Source organism: Coregonus lavaretus, assembly GCF_964263955.1.
Source record: "Coregonus lavaretus genome assembly, chromosome: 12".
Classification (NCBI taxonomy): Eukaryota; Metazoa; Chordata; class Actinopteri; order Salmoniformes; family Salmonidae; genus Coregonus; species Coregonus lavaretus.
Window position 1 is genome coordinate 53,141,822 of NC_139999.1, and position 23,934 is coordinate 53,165,755.

The 23,934-nt window shown below is 43.7% G+C and overlaps 1 protein-coding gene across 1 annotated transcript; it reads left to right on the forward strand.

Moving 5' to 3' along the window:
• Nucleotides 1-1,382: 1,382 nt before the first annotated feature.
• Nucleotides 1,383-14,213, forward strand: LOC311138886 (protein-glutamine gamma-glutamyltransferase 5-like). Its single transcript, XM_084173677.1, has 15 exons — nucleotides 1,383-1,475; nucleotides 2,081-2,260; nucleotides 2,453-2,686; nucleotides 3,135-3,253; nucleotides 3,514-3,642; nucleotides 4,082-4,259; nucleotides 4,480-4,615; nucleotides 4,801-4,904; nucleotides 5,202-5,441; nucleotides 9,477-9,509; nucleotides 9,634-9,642; nucleotides 9,789-9,998; nucleotides 10,265-10,422; nucleotides 10,666-10,802; nucleotides 13,290-14,213. Exons 1-15 carry the CDS (start codon nucleotides 1,469-1,471, stop codon nucleotides 13,441-13,443), a joined length of 2,028 nt encoding a protein of 675 aa, XP_084029803.1. The 5' UTR covers nucleotides 1,383-1,468; the 3' UTR covers nucleotides 13,444-14,213.
• Nucleotides 14,214-23,934: the final 9,721 nt, after the last annotated feature.

A 23,934-nucleotide genomic window follows, 5' to 3' on the forward strand; every position in this document is an offset into this window, starting at 1 on the left:
TGGGATGCCCTGAATCAACGTGTACGACAGCGTGTTCCAGTTCCCACCAAAAGAGGAGTGGGATAACAATCCACAGGCCACAATCAACAGCCTGATCAACTCTATGCGAAGGAGATGTGTCGCGCTGCATGAGACAAATGGTAGTCACACCAGATACTGACTGGTTTTTTGATCCACGCCCCTTCCTTTTTTAAAGGTGTCTGTGACCAACAGATGCATATCTGTATTCCCACTCATGTGAAATCCATAGATTAGGGCCTAATGAATTCCTTTCAGTTGGCTGATTTCCTTATATTAACTGTAACTCAGTAGAATCTTAGAAATTGTTGCATGTTGGTTTATATTTTTGTTCAGTGTAGTTTTATAGAAATAGGCAGGGTTTATGACTCTGTGGCTGTGGTAACTATTGATGTCCATGGAGGATGGTAGCTTCGAAAAACGTTATGTTGAGGCTTTTCCGCTTCTTCTGTGGGTTTAAGAGGTGCACCCACCTACTTACTGTACATTGTGATCAACACTTTTCTTCAAGTGGGTGAGGTAGTTTAGGAAGTGGCATTTATTGCTAGAAAGGAACCGTTTGTAGTGCCTCAAATACATAGTAGCCTATATTAAATCAACGGTAAAAATGTAGGCTATTTTTGGGCATAATCATTTTATCATTAACTTAAACAATAAATGATTAGATGTAGGCCTATCACCTTTTGTGTAATCAGCAATGATTGTAAATGGATTATGTCCACGTGTGTGGTTGTATTGTGTTTTTAAACTGGCAAATAAATTAAATCTAATTAAAATCACAACAAATAAGGTATTTATAGAAACAACAAAAATAGCTTGCAGCCTCTGGCTGGCTGTGGTTAGCTGGAAGGTGGCAGGCCGAATTTGAGCTTAGAGAAAATCCTTGCTATTGTCTTTGGAATTATCTCATGGCTAAGTGGCTTCCCTAGTTGTCCTCTGAACGGAGGCTAAACGCCAGAGACGCAAAAGCGGTCTGCCAAGTGCTAATAGCGGTCCTCTGAATGGGGACTTACCTCCGGAGATGCAAATCATGTCATGAGTGGCTAATTCTTCTGCTGGCGGTATGGATGTATGGCTTTGGGCGTAGCGCCAGCGGTAAATAGCAAGCGGGGGAACATATCTTGCTATCTGGGATTTACTATACTTCTGAGTGGGTTGGTCCTGTTAGTCACTCACATTCTAAACATGCACATTGGTAAGACATCTACGCAAGAACACACCTATGACCTTGACTATTGTTCAACACTTTCCATATTCGATCACATAAATGTCACATTAAAAACTTGTCCGTGATCAATGGCGAAACCAGTAAATCCGCTTGCAAACACCCAGTACAGTAATTGTTCAGACATTCCTGTGGGTGGGGCAGAGGAGACTTTAAATAGGTGGAGAGGGAAAGTGTTCCCCATATCATTAAAACAGTGTATCTTTCAAACCGGAGCACACACAAATGGAAGGTGAGATACTGCTTTTGTTATACTTATCGTTAGGCTGTTTCTTACGACTATCACTACACTATTTTCTTTTTCGACTACTTAAATTATCAGCCTGTGACATTACAAGTTTAGTGGTATGATTCTTTGGTGGGTTATGTCACAACTCAGATTTACTCAGCTATCAAGCTGTGGTTTGTGGTCACATGGTCAATCCGCAATAACACTTTCAAGGCAGTTTAACATTGCACACCTGTGAACTCTTGACACCACAATTGAATCAGTATGCTTTTATAATCCTTTATAATCCTTGAAATTATTCTAGTGTAAATGATCATGCACAACTGAACGATTTTATTATCTGTAAAAAAAAAAAAAATATATATATATATATATATATATATATATATATATATATATATATATATATATATTCTAGATGGAATTGTTACATGTGTTCTTAGCACTGCTAAGTAGAATTTACTATTCAGATGAGATATCTTATTGAATAGCAAAAAGGAACACCTTGGTATTGCTTCATTTTGATGTAGTTTCTGATCTCTGCATTTTACTCACATTAATGTTTTCAGTATTCCATTGACAAAAGCCCAATGTTTCTTTCTTTCCAGAATTGATTATCCAATTTGTCAACCTGGAACTGCAGGGCAACCATGAGAGCCACAAGACCCAGGGGTTCAGCTCTAAAACCCTGGTGGTGCGGAGAGGAGCACCCTTCAAAGTCACCCTGCTCCTCAAGGGACGAGCCTTCAACCCACAAACTGACACCCTGGTGTTCAGAGTCCTCCTAGGTACACTGCCATACATACTGTTCAAGTCATATTTTTTTGTCAATAATTGGTTAGGACATTTCTTGTCAGAGCGTGGATGATGTATTTAACTCTGTAGAAAGCTAAAGTATACACATTCATGAGGATTAAGGAGACAATAGTGGTGGTGTGCGTTGCGTTATCTGATCCATATTCATTCCTTTTCCCCAACAGGTCAGATGTACGTGGAGTTCCCCGTCACCTTCTCCAAGCAGGGATCCCCCTCCCAATGGAGCGCCTACTTCACCACCAAAGGCCTGAACCCCAAATCTCCCTCTTTGTACATATCCAGCCCTGCCTCTTCCTCCGTAGGGCTCTACAGTATTCAGCTCCACGTGCTCACACAGCACGGTCAGCAGGGCTACGTGGTGGGAGACTTCATCCTCCTTTGCAACCCCTGGTGCCATGGTGAGTTAATCTACAGAACAACTTAAACCCGCTCCTATGATTAAATGTATTGATGTAGCCAGGTTTGGGGTCAAGTCCATTTCGCTTCATAGCAATATGAAAGTGAATAGAAATTATGATTCAAGACACGAAATGGAATGGAATTTACCCCAACACAGATTGTCCTTCAGTCTAGTGTAAACTTTAATCTTGATTAGATAGGATAATAATATTTATGGAAATGCTAATAGGGACTGCATTAATGCAGTGCCTTTCATCAAAAGTGCTTTACTAAGTGTGATCACCTTGGTGATGCATGGCGGCCATTTTGAATCCTACCTCCGTTATTGCGGTGGAGAGGTAAGGTAATTTCTACATCGATCTATTTTCAAACTAAGTACCAGTACTATACGATACAAATATATACTCCATGTTTGATGTTAAAGTAATCAAAGTTTTCTCCCTCCAGAGGATGCAGTGCACATTCCCTTCGAAGACCAGAGAGAGGAATATGTAAAGAATGACTCTGGTTTATTGTACATGGGGACCCCTAAAAACCTTGAATCAAGACCTTGGTCGTTCGATCAGGTGAGCATCTCCTGACCAGCTTCAAAACATTTTACAATACCATTCAAAGTCAATTTACATATTTTCCAAAGAGATCTGCAAAAAGGCTTGACATGACAACATACATGACTAAAAATAAATGAATAAAGGAAGAAATGAAAAATCTATTACATAAAGTAAGAAATAATGACATAAATTGACAAAATAATTACATAAATGAAAAATGTATAACGTAGATTTAAAAAATATATATATATTCCAAAAAAATTATATCTATGCAGTACGAGCCAGAGATTCTGGATATTTGTCTGAAGCTGCTCCAGGTCAGCCCGCAGCATGGCAGGAACTGGCAGAAGGACTACCTTCGCCGCGCTGACCCTGTCTACCTCAGTAGGGTGGTGTCTGCCATGGTGAGTGACAACGCCTCGGATCCCTCAGATAGTAAATGAATCACTCAGGCTTTATGTGTGGGAATGAGAATAACAGCTCAGGAGCTCACAAAACAGTTCCTGGTTTGATATGACTGGCAGTCTATAATACTGATAATATACTCACGCAATGTAATGTATTTCAGTTCAAGCAATGAAGGTTAAAGTGAGGTTACGTGATAAGGCCATTAAAAACTATTGTATCTATGTAGCTGAGTCATCTTACTACATTAAACTTTCTTAAATAATTTCTCTCTGAATTGAATTAATGGTACTTAGTACTTAACTTTTGGAGTAGAAGAAAATGACCATGGAAGTACCTTGTTACCAGGTATTTACCTGTCAAATAAATGGTTACCGAATAAACGTTGTTGATCCCTAGAGGGAACATTGGGTAGATAATTGTGTCATTCTCTATCAGATTAACTGCGAAGACGACCGAGGAGTCCTGAGAGGGAACTGGTCGGGCGATTTTAAGAACGGGGTGCCCCCCTCCAAGTGGACAGGAAGTGCGGATATTTTGAGACAATGGGCCAAGTCCAAGTTCAGCCCAGTGAAGTACGGCCAGTGCTGGGTGTTTGCTGCTGTGATGTGCACAGGTAATGAATATGTTGGAAATGTATGTATTGTAAACATTTTTATCTATGCATATTCAATAATATCGCTTCCAGCTGAATTTCTGTATATGTGCATCATGGCACAATCATAATGAAATATTTTAAGAAGATTGTCTAATTTATGTTAGGAATATAAATAGTTAAGAACTCATTGGTCAAATCATTGACAATTTCTTCATCCTTGTATTTCTATCTTTGCTAGTCATGAGAGCTCTTGGCATTCCATCCCGTGTCATCACCAACTTCAACTCAGCCCATGACACCAACGGCAACCTGGTCATCGAGGAGTTTTACTCTGAGACGGGCAAGAAACTACCTCACAGTAAAGACAGCATATGGTAAGCACATCTCTAGTCTACAGCATTACCACACTTGAATAATAAATATTATTTGTAGATTAAATAATATGAAAGTAGATTATATGACAGCAAGAAGTATTTTAAGTAACATGTAAGTAATTGCATGTAAAAATCAACCAATCTGTCTTTGGTATTAAAATGTGCTGTTTTGTCCTCCATTTCAGGAACTTCCATGTATGGGTGGAGTGTTGGATGACCCGGCCAGACCTGGGTGCAGGATTTGATGGGTGGCAGGTTTTGGATCCAACCCCGCAGGAGAGGAGCGGAGGTCAGAGTCAAAACAGACAAAATAGAAACTCCATAATAAGTTAGATTAAATAAAACTGAAAACCCATACATAAATAACAAGTAAAAAACTATTATTTTAGTTTTTATGATATTTGGAAACTGCACTTATCACAGTCAGCCGCCACCAACACTGATAACCAGACATAAATATATGTATAATTATTACCTGTTATATTATTTAGGACACGTTCTACATCATCCAGACTGGAATCAACCAAAGAGTACAGCTGCTATTGCTTCTAGTTCTAAACCTCTTCCATATATTTCCTCCTCCTAGGAATCTTCTGCTGTGGCCCAGCCCCAGTGAAGGCTATCAGAGACAGGCGTGTGGACCTGGTCTACGACATCCCCTTTGTGTATGCTGAGGTGAACGCTGACGTCCATACGGTCATTGTGAAGCAGGGCCAGGTGCTGAGCTCCAGCACAGACACAGAGAGAGTTGGATCCCTCATCGTCACCAAGACCATAGGCTCACGAAGGCCTCAGAACATCACAGGAGACTACAAACCCACCGAAGGTGAGTCGAACAGGAAGTGATGTCATGAATCAAATGCTAATATCAAATCAGTAAGACTTTACAATAACTATCATGAATAAGCATTAATAAACTATTTGTAAACTATGAAGACACACCACACACAGATAAAGTGCATTAGGAAAGTATTCAGAATTTCTTAGCAGACGCTCTTATCCAGAGCAATTAGGGTTAAGTGCCTTGCTCAAGGGCACATCGACAGATTTTTCACCTAGTCGGCTCGGGGATTAGAACCAGCGAACTTTCGGTTACTGGCACAACGCTCTTAACCACTAAGCTACTTGCCACCCCTTCAATTTTTCCACATTTTGTTACGTTACAACCTTATTAAAAAATGTATAACAAAAAAAAAAAGAATCATCAATCTACACACAATACCCCATAAGGACAAAGCAAAAACAGGATTTTATAAACTTTAATATCACATTTGAATACAGTGAGGGGAAAAAAGTATTTGATCCCCTGCTGATTTTGTACGTTTGCCCACTGACAAAGAAATGATCACCTTTTGCAGCAATTACAGCTGCCAGTCTCTTGGGGTATGTCTCTATAAGCTTGGCACATCTAGCCACTGGGATTTTTGCCCATTCTTCAAGGCAAAACTGCTCCAGCTCCTACAAGTTGGATGGGTTCCGCTGGTGTACAGCAATCTTTAAGTCATACCACAGATTCTCAATTGGATTGAGGTCTGTGCTTTGACTAGGCCATTCCAAGACATTTAAATGTTTCCCCTTCAACCACTCAAGTGTTGCTTTAGCAGTATACTTAGGGTCATTGTCCTGCTGGAAGGTGAACCTTTGTCCCAGTCTCAAATCTCTGGAAGACTGAAACAGGTTTCCCTCAAGAATTTCCCTGTATTTAGCGCCATCCATCATTCCTTCAATTCTGACCAGTTTCCCAGTCCCTACCGATGAAAGACATCCCCACAGCATGATGCTGCCACCACCATGCTTCACTGTGGGGGTGGTGTTCTCGGGGTGATGAGAGGTGTTGGGTTTGCGCCAGACATAGTGTTTTCCTTGATGGCCAAAAAGGTCAATTTTAGTCTCATCTGACCAGAGTACCTTCTTCCATGTGTTTGGGGAGTCTCCCACATGCCTTCTGGCCACTCTTCCGTAAAGCCCAGCTCTGTGGTGTGTACCGCTTAAAGTGGTCCTATGGACAGATACTCCAATCTCCGCTGTGGATCTTTGCAGCTCCTTCAGGGTTATCTTTGGTCTCTTTGTTGCCTCTCTGATTAATGCCCTCCTTGTCTGGTCCGTGAGTTTTGGTGGGCGGCCCTCTCTTGGCAGGTTTGTTGTGGTGCCATATTCTTTCCATGTTTTAATAATGGATTTAATGGTGCTCCGTGGGATGTTCAAAGTTTCTGATATTTTTTTATAACCCAACCCTGATCTGTACTTCTCCACAACTTTGTCCCTAACCTGTTTGGAGAGCTCTTTGGTCTTCATGGTGCAGCTTGCTTGGTGGTGCCCCTTGCTTAGTGGTGTTGCAGACTCTGGGGCCTTTCAGAACAGGTGTATATATACTGAGATCATGTGACAGATTACATTTACATTTACGTCATTTAGCAGACGCTCTTATCCAGAGCGACTTACAAATTGGTGCATTCACCCTATAGCCAGTGGGATAACCACTTTACAATATGTTTTTTTGTTTTTTTGGGGGGGGGGGGCTGGGGGGGTAGAAGGATTACTTTATCCTATCCCAGGTATTCCTTAAAGAGGTGGGGTTTCAAATGTCTCCGGAAGGTGGTGAGTGACTCCGCTGTCCTGGCGTCGTGAGGGAGCTTGTTCCACCATTGGGGTGCCAGAGCAGCGAACAGTTTTGACTGGGCTGAGCGGGAACTATGCTTCCGCAGAGGAAGGGGAGCCAGCAGGCCAGAGGTGGATGAACGCAATGCCCTCGTTTGGGTGTAGGGACTGATCAGAGCCTGAAGGTACAGAGGTGCCGATCCCCTCACAGCTCCATAGGCAAGCACCATGGGCTTGTAACAGATGCGAGCTTCAACTGGAAGCCAGTGGAGTGTGCGGAGGAGCGGGGTGACGTGAGAGAACTTGGGAAGGTTGAACACCAGACGGGCTGCGGCATTCTGGATGAGTTGTAGGGGTTTAATGGCACAGGCAGGGAGCCCAGCCAACAGCGAGTTGCAGTAATCCAGACGGGAGATGACAAGTGCCTGGATTAGGACCTGTGCCGCTTCCTGTGTAAGGCAGGGTCGTACTCTCCGAATGTTGTAGAGCATGAACCTGCAGGATCGGGTCACCGCCTTGATGTTAGCGGAGAACGACATGGTGTTGTCCAGGGTCACGCCAAGGCTCTTCGCACTCTGGGAGGAGGACACAACGGAGTTGTCAACCGTGATGGCGAGATCATGGAACGGGCAGTCCTTCCCCGGGAGGAAGAGCAGCTCCGTCTTGCCAGGGTTCAGATCATGTGACATTTAGATTGCACACAGGTGGACTTTATTTAACTAATTATGTGACTTCTGAAGGTCATTGGTTGCACCAGATCTTATTTAGGGGCTTCATAGCAAAGGGGGTGAATACATATGCACGCACCACTTTTCCGTTATTCATTTTGTAGAATTTTTTGAAACAAGTTATTTTTTTCATTTCACTTCACCAATTTGGACTACTTTGTGTATGTCCATTACATGAACTCCAAATAAAAATCAATTTAAATTACAGGTTGTAATGCAACAAAATAGGAAAAACGCCAAGGGGGATGAATACTTTTTAAAGGCACTGTGTATAAATATATATATATATATATATATATATATATATATATATATATATATATATATATATATATATATATATATATATATATATATATATATATATATATATATATATATACAGTTGAAGTCAGATGTTTACATACACTTAGGTTGGAGTCATTAAATCTTGTTTTTCAACCACTTCACAAATTTCTTGTTAACAAACTATAGTTTTGGCAAGTCGGTTAGGACATCTACTTTGTGCTTGACACAAGTAATTTTTCCAATAATTGTTAACAGACAGATTATTTCACTTATAATTCAATGTATCACAATTCCAGTGGGTCAGAAGCTTACATACATAAAGTCGACTGTTCCTTTAAACAGCTTAGAAAATTTCAGAAAATGATGTCATGGCTTTAGAAACTTCTGATAGGCTAATTGACATCATTTGAGTCAATTGGAGGTGTACATGTGGATGTATTTCAAGGTCTATCTTCAAACTCAGTGCCTCTTTGCTTGACATCATGGTCAAATCAAAAGAAATCAGCCAAGACCTCAGAAATAGAATTGTAGACCTCCACATTCTGGTTCATCCTTGGGAGCAATTTCCAAACGCATGAAAGTACCACATTCATCTGTACAAACAATAGTACGCAAGTATAAACACCATGGGACCACGCAGTCGTCATACTGCTCAGGAAGGAGATGCGTTCTGTCTCCTAGAGATGAACATACTTTGGTGCGAAAAGTGCAAATCAATCCCAGAACAATAGCAAAGGACCTTGTGAAGATGCTGGAGGAAACAGGTACAAAAGTATCTATATCCACAGTAAAACGAGTCCTATATCGACATAACCTGAAAGGCCGCTCAGCAAGGAAGAAGCCACTGCTCCAAAACCGCCATTAAAAAGCCAGACTACGGTTACAACTGCACCAGTGGCCCCCAGCTATCTTGGCACGCATACCTTCTGGCACCCACCAGTGACAGAAATAAATACATGGAATGTCCTCATCCTCCAAATCCTATGCAGCTCACAATATCCAACATCAACTCATTCTGTATAAAATACGTAATATCAGGGATATACATGGATTCACCATAACCCTACACTACCTCTCTATACTATGAGTAAAGTGGACTTTGTGTGGCTGTTATGAATCCATAAAATAATTGTGAATGTTGGTTCAAGAATACTGATCTCTTATGAGTCTCAATGTCACAGCGTTGTGTTTATACTGTAACGATCGTCTTTATATCTCAATCTAAATCCTTTTTGTTTCATATGCAGCTGCCATGTCCTCCCACAGATCAAGGGGTGCAAGTAAGTGTTAACTTATTAGCTAAATTATTAATTTAGTGTATGAAAAATTGTATTTATTAGAAATAAATTCCTATTCCTATATTCAAATGTGTCTAACACAATATATTTTTCTCTCTTTCAACAGATAGGAGAGGTGAGTGTTAATTATTTGATCTAGAACTTCTATATATGATTCTGTCTATATTCCATCTTTCCACATATTTCATTGACATCATACATTTAATTGAGTCATTGACATAATACACTTCATTTAATGTTCCATTCATATGTTTCTCATAGGGTCAACTCAGGGCCTCTCAGTGTCTCTGAGCCTCCTTAAAGTGCCTGCGGCTGGGGAAAACATCTCCTTCACAGTCATGGTCACGAACATGGACAGCGTCCCCAAGGTGCTGAGGGAGCATGTCAACGCTCAGACCAAGAAATACAACCACAGTCCCTCAGACGCCTTCTGGGAGGCCCACAACATCATACGGATAGCGCCGCACGAAGGTAGGAACCTTAACGCATAGTTAACGTTAACTCTGGCGCATAATGTCGAATGGCTAGCACCCTGAAGATAGTGTATCTCCCTCCACACTGATATATGGAATTAAATCTGTTATATTTCTTGACATACCAGTAGTAATCTTCCTTGAAATTATCTCTTTGGTCATATGGAACATTTCGGGGACACCATGCCATTTTGTTGAACCTACCATGTATTCACTAATTTGTCCCCCCTCTCTCTTTCTCCCTCTCTCTCTCCCTCCCTCCAGCTAAGGCCATTCATCACCAGATCGGCCATGTCCAGTATGAGTCTCTGATGGGAGATGACCTGGTTAACCTGGCTGTGGTCATGGAGGACGAGTCCACTCAGGAGAGAGTCCTGGCCTCAGAGGAGTTCAACATCACCAGCCCTCAGCTCTCCATACAGGTATATGCATCTCTTCAGAAAGTCTCTACATACCAAATGAACTTCACACAGGGTATTTGAATGCCGTTATTCATCTTGCGTCGACATTCAAAGCAATTAGACCTAGACTAAATAATATAGCTATGTTTAGACAGTGATTTGCTGTGTGAAATAGGTCCTTTACTTGTTTTATACCTAAAACAAATGGGTTGATAACATCCTGTGTGCAGATGAAGGACATAGCTTTAACCTTTTTTTCTTTAGATTGCAGATGAAGACTCCATCGTGCCACACAAGGAGCACACTGCCCTCGTAGTCTTCCGCAACCCCTTCTCTGTACCTGTGAGCGGCGTATTAACCGTGGCTGGCTCTGGTTTGATAGAGGGGAAAGTTCACCCAAGGTAAGAACATGTTCTTTTAGTGTTTTTAAATGTGTTTAATTCTTTGGTGTCTTAGACGTCAAATAGAAAACATTTCTTACATAAGGAGTGAGGAAAGGCAGTGTTGGTAACTGCCAATTTGGATTCCATTGAGTATTAGCAAAAGAAGGTGCAAACATTAGGAGTGGCATAGTCGTAAGGTATACAGTGGGGAGAACAAGTATTTGATACACTGCCGATTTTGAAGGTTTTCCTACTTACAAAGCATGTAGAGGTCTGTAATTTTTATCATAGGTACACTTCAACTGTGAGAGATGGAATCTAAAACAAAAATCCAGAAAATCACATTGTATGATTTTTAAGTAATTAATTTGCATTTTATTGCATGACATAAGTATTTGATACATCAGAAAAGCAGAACTTAATATTTGGTACAGAAACCTTTGTTTCCAATTACAGAGATCATACGTTTCCTGTAGGTCTTGACCAGGTTTGCACACACTGCAGCAGGGATTTTGGCCCACTCCTCCATACAGACCTTCTCCAGATCCTTCAGGTTTCGGGGCTGTAGCTGGGCAATATGGACTTTCAGCTCCCTCCAAAGATTTTCTATTGGGTTCAGGTCTGGAGACTGGCTAGGCCACTCCAGGACCTTTAGATGGTTCTTACGGAGCCACTCCTTAGTTGCCCTGGCTGTTTGTTTCGGGTCGTTGTCATGCTGGAAGACCCAGCCACAACTCATCTTCAATGCTATTACTGAGGGAAGGAGGTTGTTGGCCAAGATCTTGCAATACATGGCCCCATCCATCCTCCCCTCAATACGGTGCAGTCGTCCTGTCCCCTTTGCAGAAAAGCATCCCCAAAGAATGATGTTTCTACCTCCATGCTTCACGGTTGGGATGGTGTTCTTGGGGTTGTACTCATCCTTCTTCTTCCTCCAAATTTGGCGAGTGGAGTTTAGACCAAAAAGCTCTATTTTTGTCTCATCAGACCACTTGACCTTCTCCCATTCCTCCTCTGGATCAACCAGATGGTCATTGGCAAACTTCAGACGGGCCTGGACATGCACTGGCTTGAGCAGGGGGACCTTGCATGCGCTGCAGGATTTTAATCCATGACGGCGTAGTGTGTTACTAATGGTTTTCTTTGAGACTGTGGTCCCAGCTCTCTTCAGGTCATTGACCAGGTCCTGCCGTGTAGTTCTGGGCTGATCGCTCACCTTCCTCATGATCATTGATGCCCCACGAGGTGAGATCTTGCATGGAGCCCCAGACCGAGGGTGATTGACCGTCATCTTGAACTTCTTCAATTTTCTAATAATTTTGCCAACAGTTGTTGCCTTCTCACCAAGCTGCTTGCCTATTGTCCCGTAGCCCATCCCAGCCTTGTGCAGGTCTACAATTTTAGCTCTGATGTCCTTACACAGCTCTCTGGTCTTGGCCATTGTGGAGAGGTTGGAGTCTGTTTGATTGAGAGTGTGGACAGGTGTCTTTTATACAGGAAACGAGTTCAAACAGGTGCAGTTAATACAGGTAATGAGTGGAGAACAGGAGGGCTTCTTAAAGAAAAACTAACAGGTCTGTGAGAGCCGGAATTCTTACTGGTTGGTAGGTGATCAAATACTTATGTCATGCAATAAAATGCAAATTAATTACTTAAAAATCATACAATGTGATTTTCTAGATTTTTGTTTTAGATTCAGTCTCTCACAGTTGAAGTGTACATATGATAAAAATTAAAGACCTCTACATGCTTTGTAAGTAGGATAACCTGCAAAATCGGTAGTGTATCAAATACTTGTTCTCCCCACTGTATGTCATAAGTCCTTAAATATTTGTATGGGTAATCAAGGGACTGTATGGGACTGCGGTTGAAAATTAGCCGGCTGGCTAAAACCGGCACTTTTACTGAAACGTTGATTAATGTGCACTGTCCCTGTAAAAAATAAACTCAAACTCAAGGACAGAACGTAATGCTATGTAAACCTTCGTTGCAATAAGCGCCAATAGATGATCATTTGGATAAACAATTGTAACTCTTATATAAAAGCTGTAATTATACTGTACATGGTTACTTGGTGCTATGGTAATATGAGCGATAACCACAGGGAAACTTTACAAGATCCAGAGACAAAACTTCATTCTGTCAACTCTTTGCACTTCAACATTTTCATTATGAGATGGCATTCAGTAGAATAACTTCACTAGATTTATAGGGATAGTTCGCTCAAATTATAAATTGACATATTGATTTCCATAGCCTGTAAGCAGTCTGTGGACATGGAAAGACAGGTAGACAAAACCAAAGCATGGATTGCTTCCAGTTTCTTACCTTGTCCATAGACTGCTTACAGGGTAAAGAAACAAATGTCATTTTGTAATTGGGTGAACTACCCCTTTAATCCCCATTCCCCTAACCTTCACATGAATAACCAGTCTTGTCAATTCATATGTTGCATCATTGAGACAAATACCTTACATACTGTATCAATTCCTTCCTGTCTTGCAGGATTCAACTGTTAAAGCCAGGGGGCACTATGGAGAGGAGCGTCAGTTTCACTCCGAGGATTGTGGGAAAAAAGATGTTGCAGGCTACTCTAGTCCTCGAAAACAATTCTGCAAAAATTACAGGCTACAGAATGATCTCCGTGAAGGCAGCTTAGTCATTTTGCAATGATTCAGATGGTGCTAATAAATAAATGTATATTTCAGCTAGGAATCTCATTGTCACGGTTTCGGCCGAGGCTGCTCCTCCTCCTTGCTCGGGCAGGCTTCGGCGGTCGTCGTCTCCGGAGTACTAGCTGCCACCGTTGGATGTTTTCGATGTTCATTTGGTTTTGTCTAGTTGTTGTGCACCTGTTCCCTGTGTGATTATGTACCCTATATATTGTTCCATTTGTTTGTCATGTGTTGTGTGTAATTGTTTTCCTGTCGTTTGGTGCAGTGCTGTTTGCTAGACTCTCTTTGTTTTACCGTCGCACTATTGTTCGTGCGCAGTTCGGTTTGGGAGTATTTTACGCACTGTGGCGTATGTTTCGCCTCCGGGTTGTTTGACCCGTGTTATGATTTTTGGATTTTCTAGTAAAGTCTGGATTAACTGAGCTCCTGTGTCCTGCTATTGATTCGCACCACATCCGCATCAGAGTTCGTGACACTCATATACAACTTAAGTATTATATCAATTATTATTATAGTTTTTTTACTGAAACATGTATTTATTGATTGATTATAGTTTGTGATATTTATTGATTTGTTAATTTAAAAAAAAATCTAACTCAATTACCCTCAGAGTAGCTTGTCATTGGTGGGCCATCAATTTACTAGAGAAAATGTGTTGAAATGATCATATTTTATCACACGTGCAGCAGTAGAAAAATACTGGGAAAATCAAAGATCGTAATCAAAAAATAAACCCATACCCCAGCGCAACCTCAAAGTGTGTGTTTTCCTGTCTCCAGACCTATTTAAAAACAAGGATTGCCCACTCACTAGAAACTTGCTGTGAGATGTAAAACCAACATTGAGAGAGTGGACCGAAGTTGTAAATTATATTTACAGTTGAAGTCGGAAGTTTACATACACTTAGGTTGGAGTCATTAAAACTCGTTTTTCAACCAATCCACAAATGTATTGTTAACAAACTATAGTTTTGGCAAGTCGGTTAGGACATCTACTTTGTGCATGACACAAGTCATTTCTCCAACAATTGTTTACAAACAGATTATTTCACTTATAATTCACTGTATCACAATTCCAGTGGGTCAGAATTTTACATACACTAAGTTGACTGTGCCTTTAAACAAGCCGAAGAACACCATCCCAACCGTGAAGCACGGGGGTGGCAGCATCATGCTGTGGGGGTGCTTTGCTGCAGGAGGGACTGGTGCACTTCACAAAATAGATGGCATCATGTTGAAGGAATATTATGTGGATATATTGAAGCAACATCTCAAGACATCAGTCAGGAAGTTAAAGCTTGATCGCAAATGGGTCTTCCAAATGGACAATGACCCCAAGCATACTTCCAAAGTTGTGGCAAAATGGGTTAAGGACATCAACGTCAAGGTATTGGAGTGGCCATCACAAAGCCCTGACCTCAATCCTATAGAACATTTGTGGGCAGAACTGAAAAAGCATGTGCGAGCAAGGAGGCCTACAAACCTGACTCAGTTACACCAGCTCTGTCAGGAGGAATGGGTCAAAATTCACCCAACGTATTGTAGGAAGCTTGTGGAAGGCTACCCGAAACGTTTGACCCAAGTAAAAAAATGTAAAGGCAATGCTACCAAATACTAATTGAGTGTATGTAAACTTCTGCCCCACTGGGAATGTGATGAAAGAAATAAAAGCTTAAATAAATAATTCTCTCTACTATTATTCTGACATTTCACATTCTTAAAATAAAGTGGTGGTCCTAACTGACCTAAGACAGGGAATTTTTACTAGGATTAAATGTCAGGAATTGTGAAAAACTGAGTTTTAATGTATTTGGCTAAGGTGTATGGAAACTTCAGATTTCAACTGTATAACATGGAAGAAATCCAAATTTGAGAAAACACAGTCACATAAAGACAAACGGTTGAAACGGAAGGAATTTATAAACATTGATAAGGTATCTTGATAGGCCTACAGTGCCTAGTGAAAGTCTACACACCCCTTGCACAGTTGTGTGTGTGTTCCATGTGAGAGTCACACCTTCATTAATCTAGTAGTTGGGGATGCAGAAAAATCATCTGTAAAGTTGCTGAGCTTTGGGGTTCTCCAGAGGGCTTTCAACCTGTTCAGCTCCTCTGTGCAGTGTTGGGAGATAATGCAGGCCAATGCTTGTTTCTCTGCTCTGAAACTCATCAAGGCCTACCCGCGGCTGTCAGATCGTGATCATTTCAACAGAGCAGAGAGTTTATTTAAAAATAAGGATTGCCCACTCACTAGAAACACTGAGACAGTGGACCGTAGTTGTAAATTATATTTCTAAAACAATTTTTTTCAAACAATACAAAACACAACGACATCACACCTGCCCAGACCCATCTGTTCTCACCCCTATCTCCAGTGCCTGCACTACTCTCTGCCACATGTCCTCAAATTGCATTATTTTTTCCTCTCTGTCGCCCAATATTTAGATAATAAAGCATATGATTTTTCCATTGTCTGAACTATGGAGGATTGGTTGATTTCCAGTTTTTAAATATACGTTTTTTCAAGATAATTGATGAGAAGAGTATCCTCCAACCCATCAGGTATCTCACTGTGGCGGTCATGACATTCTGTCAGCCAGTGATTTTCAGGCAAGTAACTGCTGGTGTCACCGTAATTGACCGTTAATTAACATAAACACATTAAGCATCTCCTGGTTTCCGCGCATAGCCTACAAGCCACAGATCCATTTAATATAGCCTACACCATCACAGTAAATCCATTATTTACTTTAGACAGGTCTAAAGAAACATGATATGAAGAAAATGTAGTCTATTAAGAAGAACAGAATAGCATACTCTGAGTTATCCTTATGTTAGGCCCTGATCTAGCTATGCCATATGACTGTGGTCTACACTTGTTCATTTAACAGACAAGATTTGCTTAGAATTCCGTGGCATTCTTTTTTATTATTTTATATTATGAAGAATACAATTGAACAAAAACTGAATAAAATAGAAAGGATATTTTCTCCAAACGATACTGTATAGGAAGGAGTGTACACATCAGCTATTCTGTGTTGAGCGGTTAACAAAGAAACAGTTCGTAATATAAGCTTAATTTCAGTAACGGTGCATGGGCAAAATCACTGGGGAAGCCAAGCCATAAAAAAATGCCATATTACAACCTATGTGTTGTAATATTTGCTTTGTTTGCTCTATAACCTGTTAGTTCAAATGCCTTGCGACCGTGATATATATAGGCCTAAGCCCGAGACAATAAGAAGACACAGTGGCTAAATACATTCAACCACACCTTTGTTTCATCAGAAAACCGGAGAGCAACCTCTGTCCAGTGAAGTCCACAAAGCATTTTGCATGTAACAAACAGTTACATGACCTATAGCTTGGTCAAGCAAGTTAATGTTTCCGACATTTCCTTCTTTTTAATACTTTGAAAGAAATTACTGAGAGTTTGACACTTCCACATGCTATTATTTTTCTTTCATTTTACAAAGCATTTGACATGGTTGAACACCCTTTTATCTTCCGTACTTTGGAGCTTTATGGTTTTGGAGAGAAGTTCAGGAACATAACTAAATCCTTCTATCAAAACACTTATAGCTCAGTGTCTGTATCCCGCTGCTAAAGCGCATCAAATGCGTTCCCCGCTTCCGGGGTCCAGGCAAAGGAGCGTACGCTCATCTGGGTGAGGAGCTTCTAACATCAAGGCGGTGACCCGATCCTGTAGGTTCATGCTCTACAACATTCGGAGAGTACGACCCTGCCTTACACAGGAAGCGGCACAGGTCCTAATCCAGGCACTTGTCATCTCCCGTCTGGATTACTGCAACTTGCTGTTGGCTGGGCTCCCTGCCTGTGCCATTAAACCCCTACAACTCATCCAGAATGCCGCAGCCCGTCTGGTGTTCAACCTTCCCAAGTTCTCTCATGTCACCCCGCTCCTCCGCACACTCCACTGGCTTCCAGTTGAAGCTCGCATCTGCTACAAAATAATAAAAAACACATTGTAAAGTGGTTATCCCACTGTCTATAAGGTCAATGCACCAATTTGTAAGTCGCTCTGGATAAGAGCGTCTGCTAAATGACGTAAATGTAAATGTAAATGGCTGTCAGGGGAGCGGCTAGGGAGCAAAAATTGCAAATAAATCGGCTATAAAAATGAGCAAACCCTAAAAAACGTTGTAGTTGCTTGAGGGATGACGGCTGGGGCCAATCCAGTACCGCGCTGACCTTGGCTGGGTCCATCCGTAGGTCCCCCTGGGTGATGATGAACCCCTATGTGGAACACATACTTCTCTGCATTGACGTAGAGCTGGTGACGGAGAAGACGTTGGAGGACCTGCCGAACGTGCTTCTGGTGTTCACTCATGTCCTTTGAAAATCTTAGGATGTCGTTCAAATACACGAAGACGCTGTAGTCGAGGAGGTCCCAGAGCATGTCATTGACCAACGCCTGGAACACTGCAGGCGCGTTGGCTAGACCGAATGGCATGACTTGGTACTCGTAATGCCCACTTGGTGTGTTAAAAGCCGTCTTCCACTCGTCCCCCTCCCGAATCCTCACCAGGTGTCCACGGTGAAGCTTGGTGAAGACCCGGGCTCCCTGCAATGACTCGAATGCCGTCGTCATCAGGGGGGTGGGTAGCGGTTCTTAACCGTGATGTCATTGAGCGCCCGGTAATCAATGCAGCGCCTGCGGGTGAAGTAGAAGGACGGATGTGACCCTCGACGAGTGCCTCGTCGATATACTCCCTCATGGCCAGCGTCTCCGGCCGGGACAAGGAAAACAATCGCCCTCGTGTGGGCATGGTGTCCGGCAGGATATCGATAGCGCAGTCATAAGGCCTGTGAGGAGGTAGGCCCTTGGCACGCCTCTAACTAAACACCTACCCCAGATCCCAATACTCCCGGGGAACGCCTGCCAGGTCTGGGCCGGTGACGGAGTCTGTAGCCGCCGTCCTCCCGGTGGCAATCGCAGCCAGGGCAGTAGGCGGTTCGGAGTGCGGGACCTGGGGAAGAGGTGAGGACTGGTTGGTGGTCTGGGACGGTGGTTTGGGCTGATGAGTGGTCAGTGGAGACCGGAACAGGACGGGGGCGGAGCCTCCCTCCAGGATGAGCCGCCCAGTGGACCAGTCTATCCGGGGTTTGTGGGCGACCAGCCAGGGGTGCCCGAGGACGAGGGGACACTCCGGAGAGTCCACAATGAAAAACTGGATATCCTCCCATAGCCCCCCGCCACCCGGACACGCACAGGGCCAGTGTGCCAGGTGATGAAGCCCGACCCCAATGGCCGGCCGTCCAGGCCCATGACCGGAACCGGCTCGGAGAAGGAGAGTAACGGAATGATCCACCCTTGGGCCAGCCCCGCGTCCATCAGGTTTCCAGCGGCCCCAGAATCGACCAGTGCATGCGCCCGATGCGCAGCGCAAGCCCACTGAACCCTGACAGGGAGAAAAGTTTGGGAGTCTCTGGAGTTGGGGTTTCGGTTTCGGCTCGCTAGCACCCCTCCCGATACTAGCGAGCCCTCCCATATCCCTGCTTCTCCGGGCATGAGTCGAAGTGGTGACCTGCCTGGCAGCAGTACAGGCAACGTCCCTGGTGTAGACGCCTCTCCATCATGGACAAGCGCGCCGCCCCCTGCTGCAAAGCCGCCTCCCTGAATCGTTGGAAAGCCTCCAGGTTGAAAGGGGGACGTGGAAGCGCCCCTTGCGTCATCCCTCTCTCATGCGCCCTCTCACGACACTGATTGTCTACCCACACCGAGAGTTCGACGAGGCCGTCCAGTCGCTCAGGCAGCTCCTGAAGGAGAGTTCGTCCTTCATCTCCTTCGATAGCCCCTGGGCGTAAAGGACGACCAAGGCGGCCTCCTCCCATCCTGCCTCCCGAGCCCGGATCCGGAACTCCACGGAGTAGTCCACCACCGAACGGTCACCCTTCCGACAGGCAGAGAGCCACCATCCGAGAAGTGTCGAACACCTTGCGTAGCTCCCGGGTGAATTGGTAGGAGTCGGAGCACGCCAGAGTTTGGCTCTCCCACTCCGCGGTAGCCCAGGAAAGGGCCCGACCCGTCAACAGAGTGATGATGTAGGCCACCCGGCCCTGCTCCGTCAGGAAGGAGGAGGGTTGTAGGCTGAATAAAAGGGAACACTGGGTGAGGAATTCCCTGCAGTCCTCTGGGCGTCAGTCATACCTCTCCGGAGGTGGTAGGCGGGGTTCCTTCGATGTCGCAGGTGAGACTGGAGACGCCGCAGCCGCGGCTTCCGCTCCACCGGCTACTGGGGCTGGTCGGGTGTCCACCCGGCTCTGCACAGCGATCGTCAGCTGGCGGAGATTCACGGTGATCTGCTGCAGGCTGCGGTCGTGTTGGTTCAGCATAGCTCCCTGTGTTGCCAATGTGCTCTGATACTGTGCTGCCTCCGCTGGATCCATATTGGCTCAGTTTTCTGTAAGGGTTGGGGTGAGGTGTGACCCATGTGCGGTGCAGGATATACAGTAAGCAGTAGGCAGAGATGGTGAAACAAGGATCTTTACTGGTGGTCCCGAAGCCAAAATACAAAATAACGGACTTATCACGATAAAAGAAAGGCATATCAAATAAGTCTCCAAAAAACGGCTGACAGCCAAAATACAAAATACTACCTAAGACTGAAACAAATAACGAAACAGTGAGAACACTTCTCAAGTACCTGTACATAGATCTCCGATCAGACACTGAGTAGTACTGCTGGACATAGAGAAACTAGCAGAGAAAACTGAGCAAGGGAACACTGGGAAGTGAGGGCAAAAATACACAGGTGAACCGATAGACACAGGTGACACAAATAGGATGATGATTAGTCCCGACTGTGAGTGAGGAGGTGCATAAGGTTGTCGGAGGATGACACCTAGTGGGTCGCTCCGGAACTGCGACCCCCTCCTGTAACACCAAGGCACTTCTCTGCGGTTTGACATAAATTGTGGAATTAAACAAGTCTGCCATATTTCACCATCAATCTTTTTTATGGCTGTAGAAATGCTGACAATTCTTGTAAAGAATTCTGATATAGAAAAATTGAATGTTTTTGATATTCGCATTGTCATAAGTCAGATGGCAGATGATACAACAATGTTTTTGAGAAATATTGACCAGGTTCCAGGCTCTCCAAACCATAAAACGATTTTCCAAAGCTTCTGGTTTACGCCTTAATTTAAGGAAGTGTTAATTAATGGCTCTAGATGACTCCCACCTTATCTACAGTAGGTATACATATTACCAAAGATATCAAGATAAGTGAGACTCTCAATGTCTGGAATAAATTGGATGAATGCAAGGCCAGACTTAACAGATGGATGCAAAGCAATATCTCCCTATTTGCCTTCGGAAAGTATTCAGACCCCTTGACTTTTTCCACATTTTGTTACGTTACAGCCTTATTCTAAAATTGATTATATTGTTATTCCCCCCCCCCCTCATCAATCTATACACAATACCCCATAATGAACAGGCAAAAACAGGTTTTTAGATTTTTTTTGCAAATGTATTAAAAATAAAAAACGGAAATATCACATTTACATAAGTATTCAGACCCTTTACTCAGTACTTTGTTGAAACACCTTTGGCAGCGATTACAGCATTGAGTCTTCTTGGGTATGACGCTACCAGCTTGGCACACCTGTATTTGGGGAGATTCTCCCATTCTTCTCTGCAGATCCTCTCAAGCTCTGTCAGGTTGCTACACAGCTATTTTCAGGTCTCTCCAGAAATGTTTGATCGGGTTCAAGTCCGGGCTCTGGCTGGGCCACTCAAGGACATTCAGAGACTTGTCCTGAAGCCACTCCTGCGTTGTCTTGGCTGTGTGCTTAGAGTTGTTGACCTGTTGAAAGGTAAACCTTCTCCCCAGCCTGAGGTCCTGAGCGCTCTGGAGCGTGTTATCATCAAGGATCTCTCTGTACTTTGCTCCGTTCATCTTTGCCTCGATCCTGACTAGTCTCTCAGTCCCTGCCGCTGAAAAACATCCCCAAAGCATGATGATGCCACCACCATGCTTGCCCACCACACACTCTCATTCACAATTTCACAAGCAATTGACAATATTTTCACCACGCCTCGAATTTCCTGGTGGCATCGACAGCCTTGTGTGGCCATAATGCCCCTTAAAAATATCCATGCCTTGCGACCAAAGTGGCCGTTGTGCCCTTGGGCTGAATATAATAATTATAATTCCCTTCTCCCAGCTGCCAATCATGGTGCTCCGAAGCACTTCTCACTCACATGGCTCTCTCAGATACCTCAATTATTATCAGCCAGTGCCCCGTCACGTGATCGGGTCCTTCTCAAAGGCATTGCAGCTCCGAAGTAGGCTACAGGTGAACACAGACACATCAGGGACGCAACTGCGCACGTCCTTCCTATCGAATTCCGAGGCACATATTTAAGATGTTAGAAGAACTGTCCACATTTGCTTATTGTCATCCATCCAGATGAGTAAGCCTAACGAACAGCAAAAGCACTAGCCTATGTCAATCTACTATCCCACCTAGTACAAACGTGCCAGAAATAAATATTCCAAACATACTTTGGAACAGTTGTGGGATGCGATAGATCCCAATTTAATACAACTGCTACATCAAAAAAAACTTTGAAAAGCAATGAGGCTGATGCAACAGATCAGACTGTTTAGCTTAAATGCGCACAGGGCAGTAGGCTATACGGGAAAACACCATTCTCAAAAGTGACTGCAAATGCAAGCGGTTTCATATGAGTTTGGCTACATTTTCAAGTGCCTCCCTCATGTCAGCATCGGTCTGGACATGACAGGCTGTAGCCAATATGCATACGCTATCACCTACACTTCGACAGGTAGGCTAATTAGTTATGTACATTTACATACACATCAAAATCAGATCAAATTGTATTTGTCACATGCGCCGAATACAACAGGTGTAGAACTTACCGTGAAATGCGTACTTATGAGCCCTTAACCAACAATGCAGTTCAATAAATATTTACTAAATGAATTAAAGTAAAAAATACATTAAAAAGTAAAAAATAAAATAACAATAATGATAACGAGGCTATATACAGGGGGTACCGGTACCGAGTCAATGTGCGGGGTTACAGGTTAGTTGAGGTAATTTGTACATGTAGGTAGGGGTAAAATGACTATGCATAGATAATGTAAAAAGTCTGGGTGGCCATTTGATTAATTGTTCAGCAGTCTTATGGCATGGGGGTAGAAGCTGTTAAGGAGCCTTTTGGACCTAGACTTGGCGTTCCGGTACTACTTGCCGTGCGTAGCAGAGAGAACAGTCTATGACTTGGGTGACTGGAGTCTTTGACACTTTTTTGGGCCTTCCTCTGACACCGCCTAGTATATAGGTCCTGGATGGCAGGAACCTTGGCCACAGTGATGATCTGGGACGTACGCACTACCCTCTGTAGCGCTTTACGGTCAGATGCCGAGCAGTTGCCATACCAGGCGGTGATGCAACCGGTCAGAATGCTCTTGATGGTGCAGCTGTATAACTTTTTGAGTATCTGGGGACCCAGGCAAAATCTTTTCAGTCTCCTGAGGGGTAAAATGTGTTGTCGTGCCCTCTTCACGACTGTCTTGGTGGGTTTGGACCATGATAGTTTGTTGGTGATGTGGACACTAAGGAACTTGAAACTCTCGACCCACTCCACTACAGCCCCGTCAATGTGAATGGGGGCGTGTTCAGCCCTCCTTTACCGGTAGTCCACGATCAACTCCTTTGTCTTGCTCACGTTGAGGGAGAGGTTGTTGTCCTGGCACCACACTGCCAGGTCTCTGACCTGCTCCCTATAGGCTGTCTCATCGTTGTCAGTGATCAGGCCTACCACTGTTGTGTCGTCAGCAAACTTAATGATGGTGTTAGAGTCGTGGGTGAACAGGGAGTACAGGAGGGGCCTAAGCCTGCACCCCTGAGGGGCCCCCGTGTTGAGGAACAGCGTGGCAGGTGTGTTGTTGCCTACCCTTACCACCTGGGGGCGGCCAGTCAGGAAGTCCAGGATCCAGTTGCAGAGGGAGGTGTTTAGTCCCAGGGTCCTTAGCTTAGTGATGAGCTTTGTGGGCAATATGGTGTTGAATGCTGAGCTGTAGTCAGTGAACAGCATTCTCACATAGGTGTTCCTTTTGTCCAGGTGGGAAAGGGCAGTGTGGAGTGCGATTGAGATTGTGTCATCTGTGGATCTGTTGAGGCGGTATGCGAATTGGAGTGGGTCTAGGGTTTCCGTGATGATGGTGTTGATATGAGCCATGACCAGCCTTTCAAAGCACTTCATGGCTACCGACGTGAGTGCTACGGGGTGGTAGTCATTTAGGCAGGTTACCTTCGCTTTCTTGGGCACAGGCACTATGGTGGTCTGCTTGAAACATGTAGGTATTACAGACTCGGTCAGGGAGAGGTTGAAAATGTCAGTGAAGACACTTGCCAGTTGGTCCGTGCATGCTCTGAGTACACGTCCTGGTAATCCATCTGGCCCGGTGGCCTTGT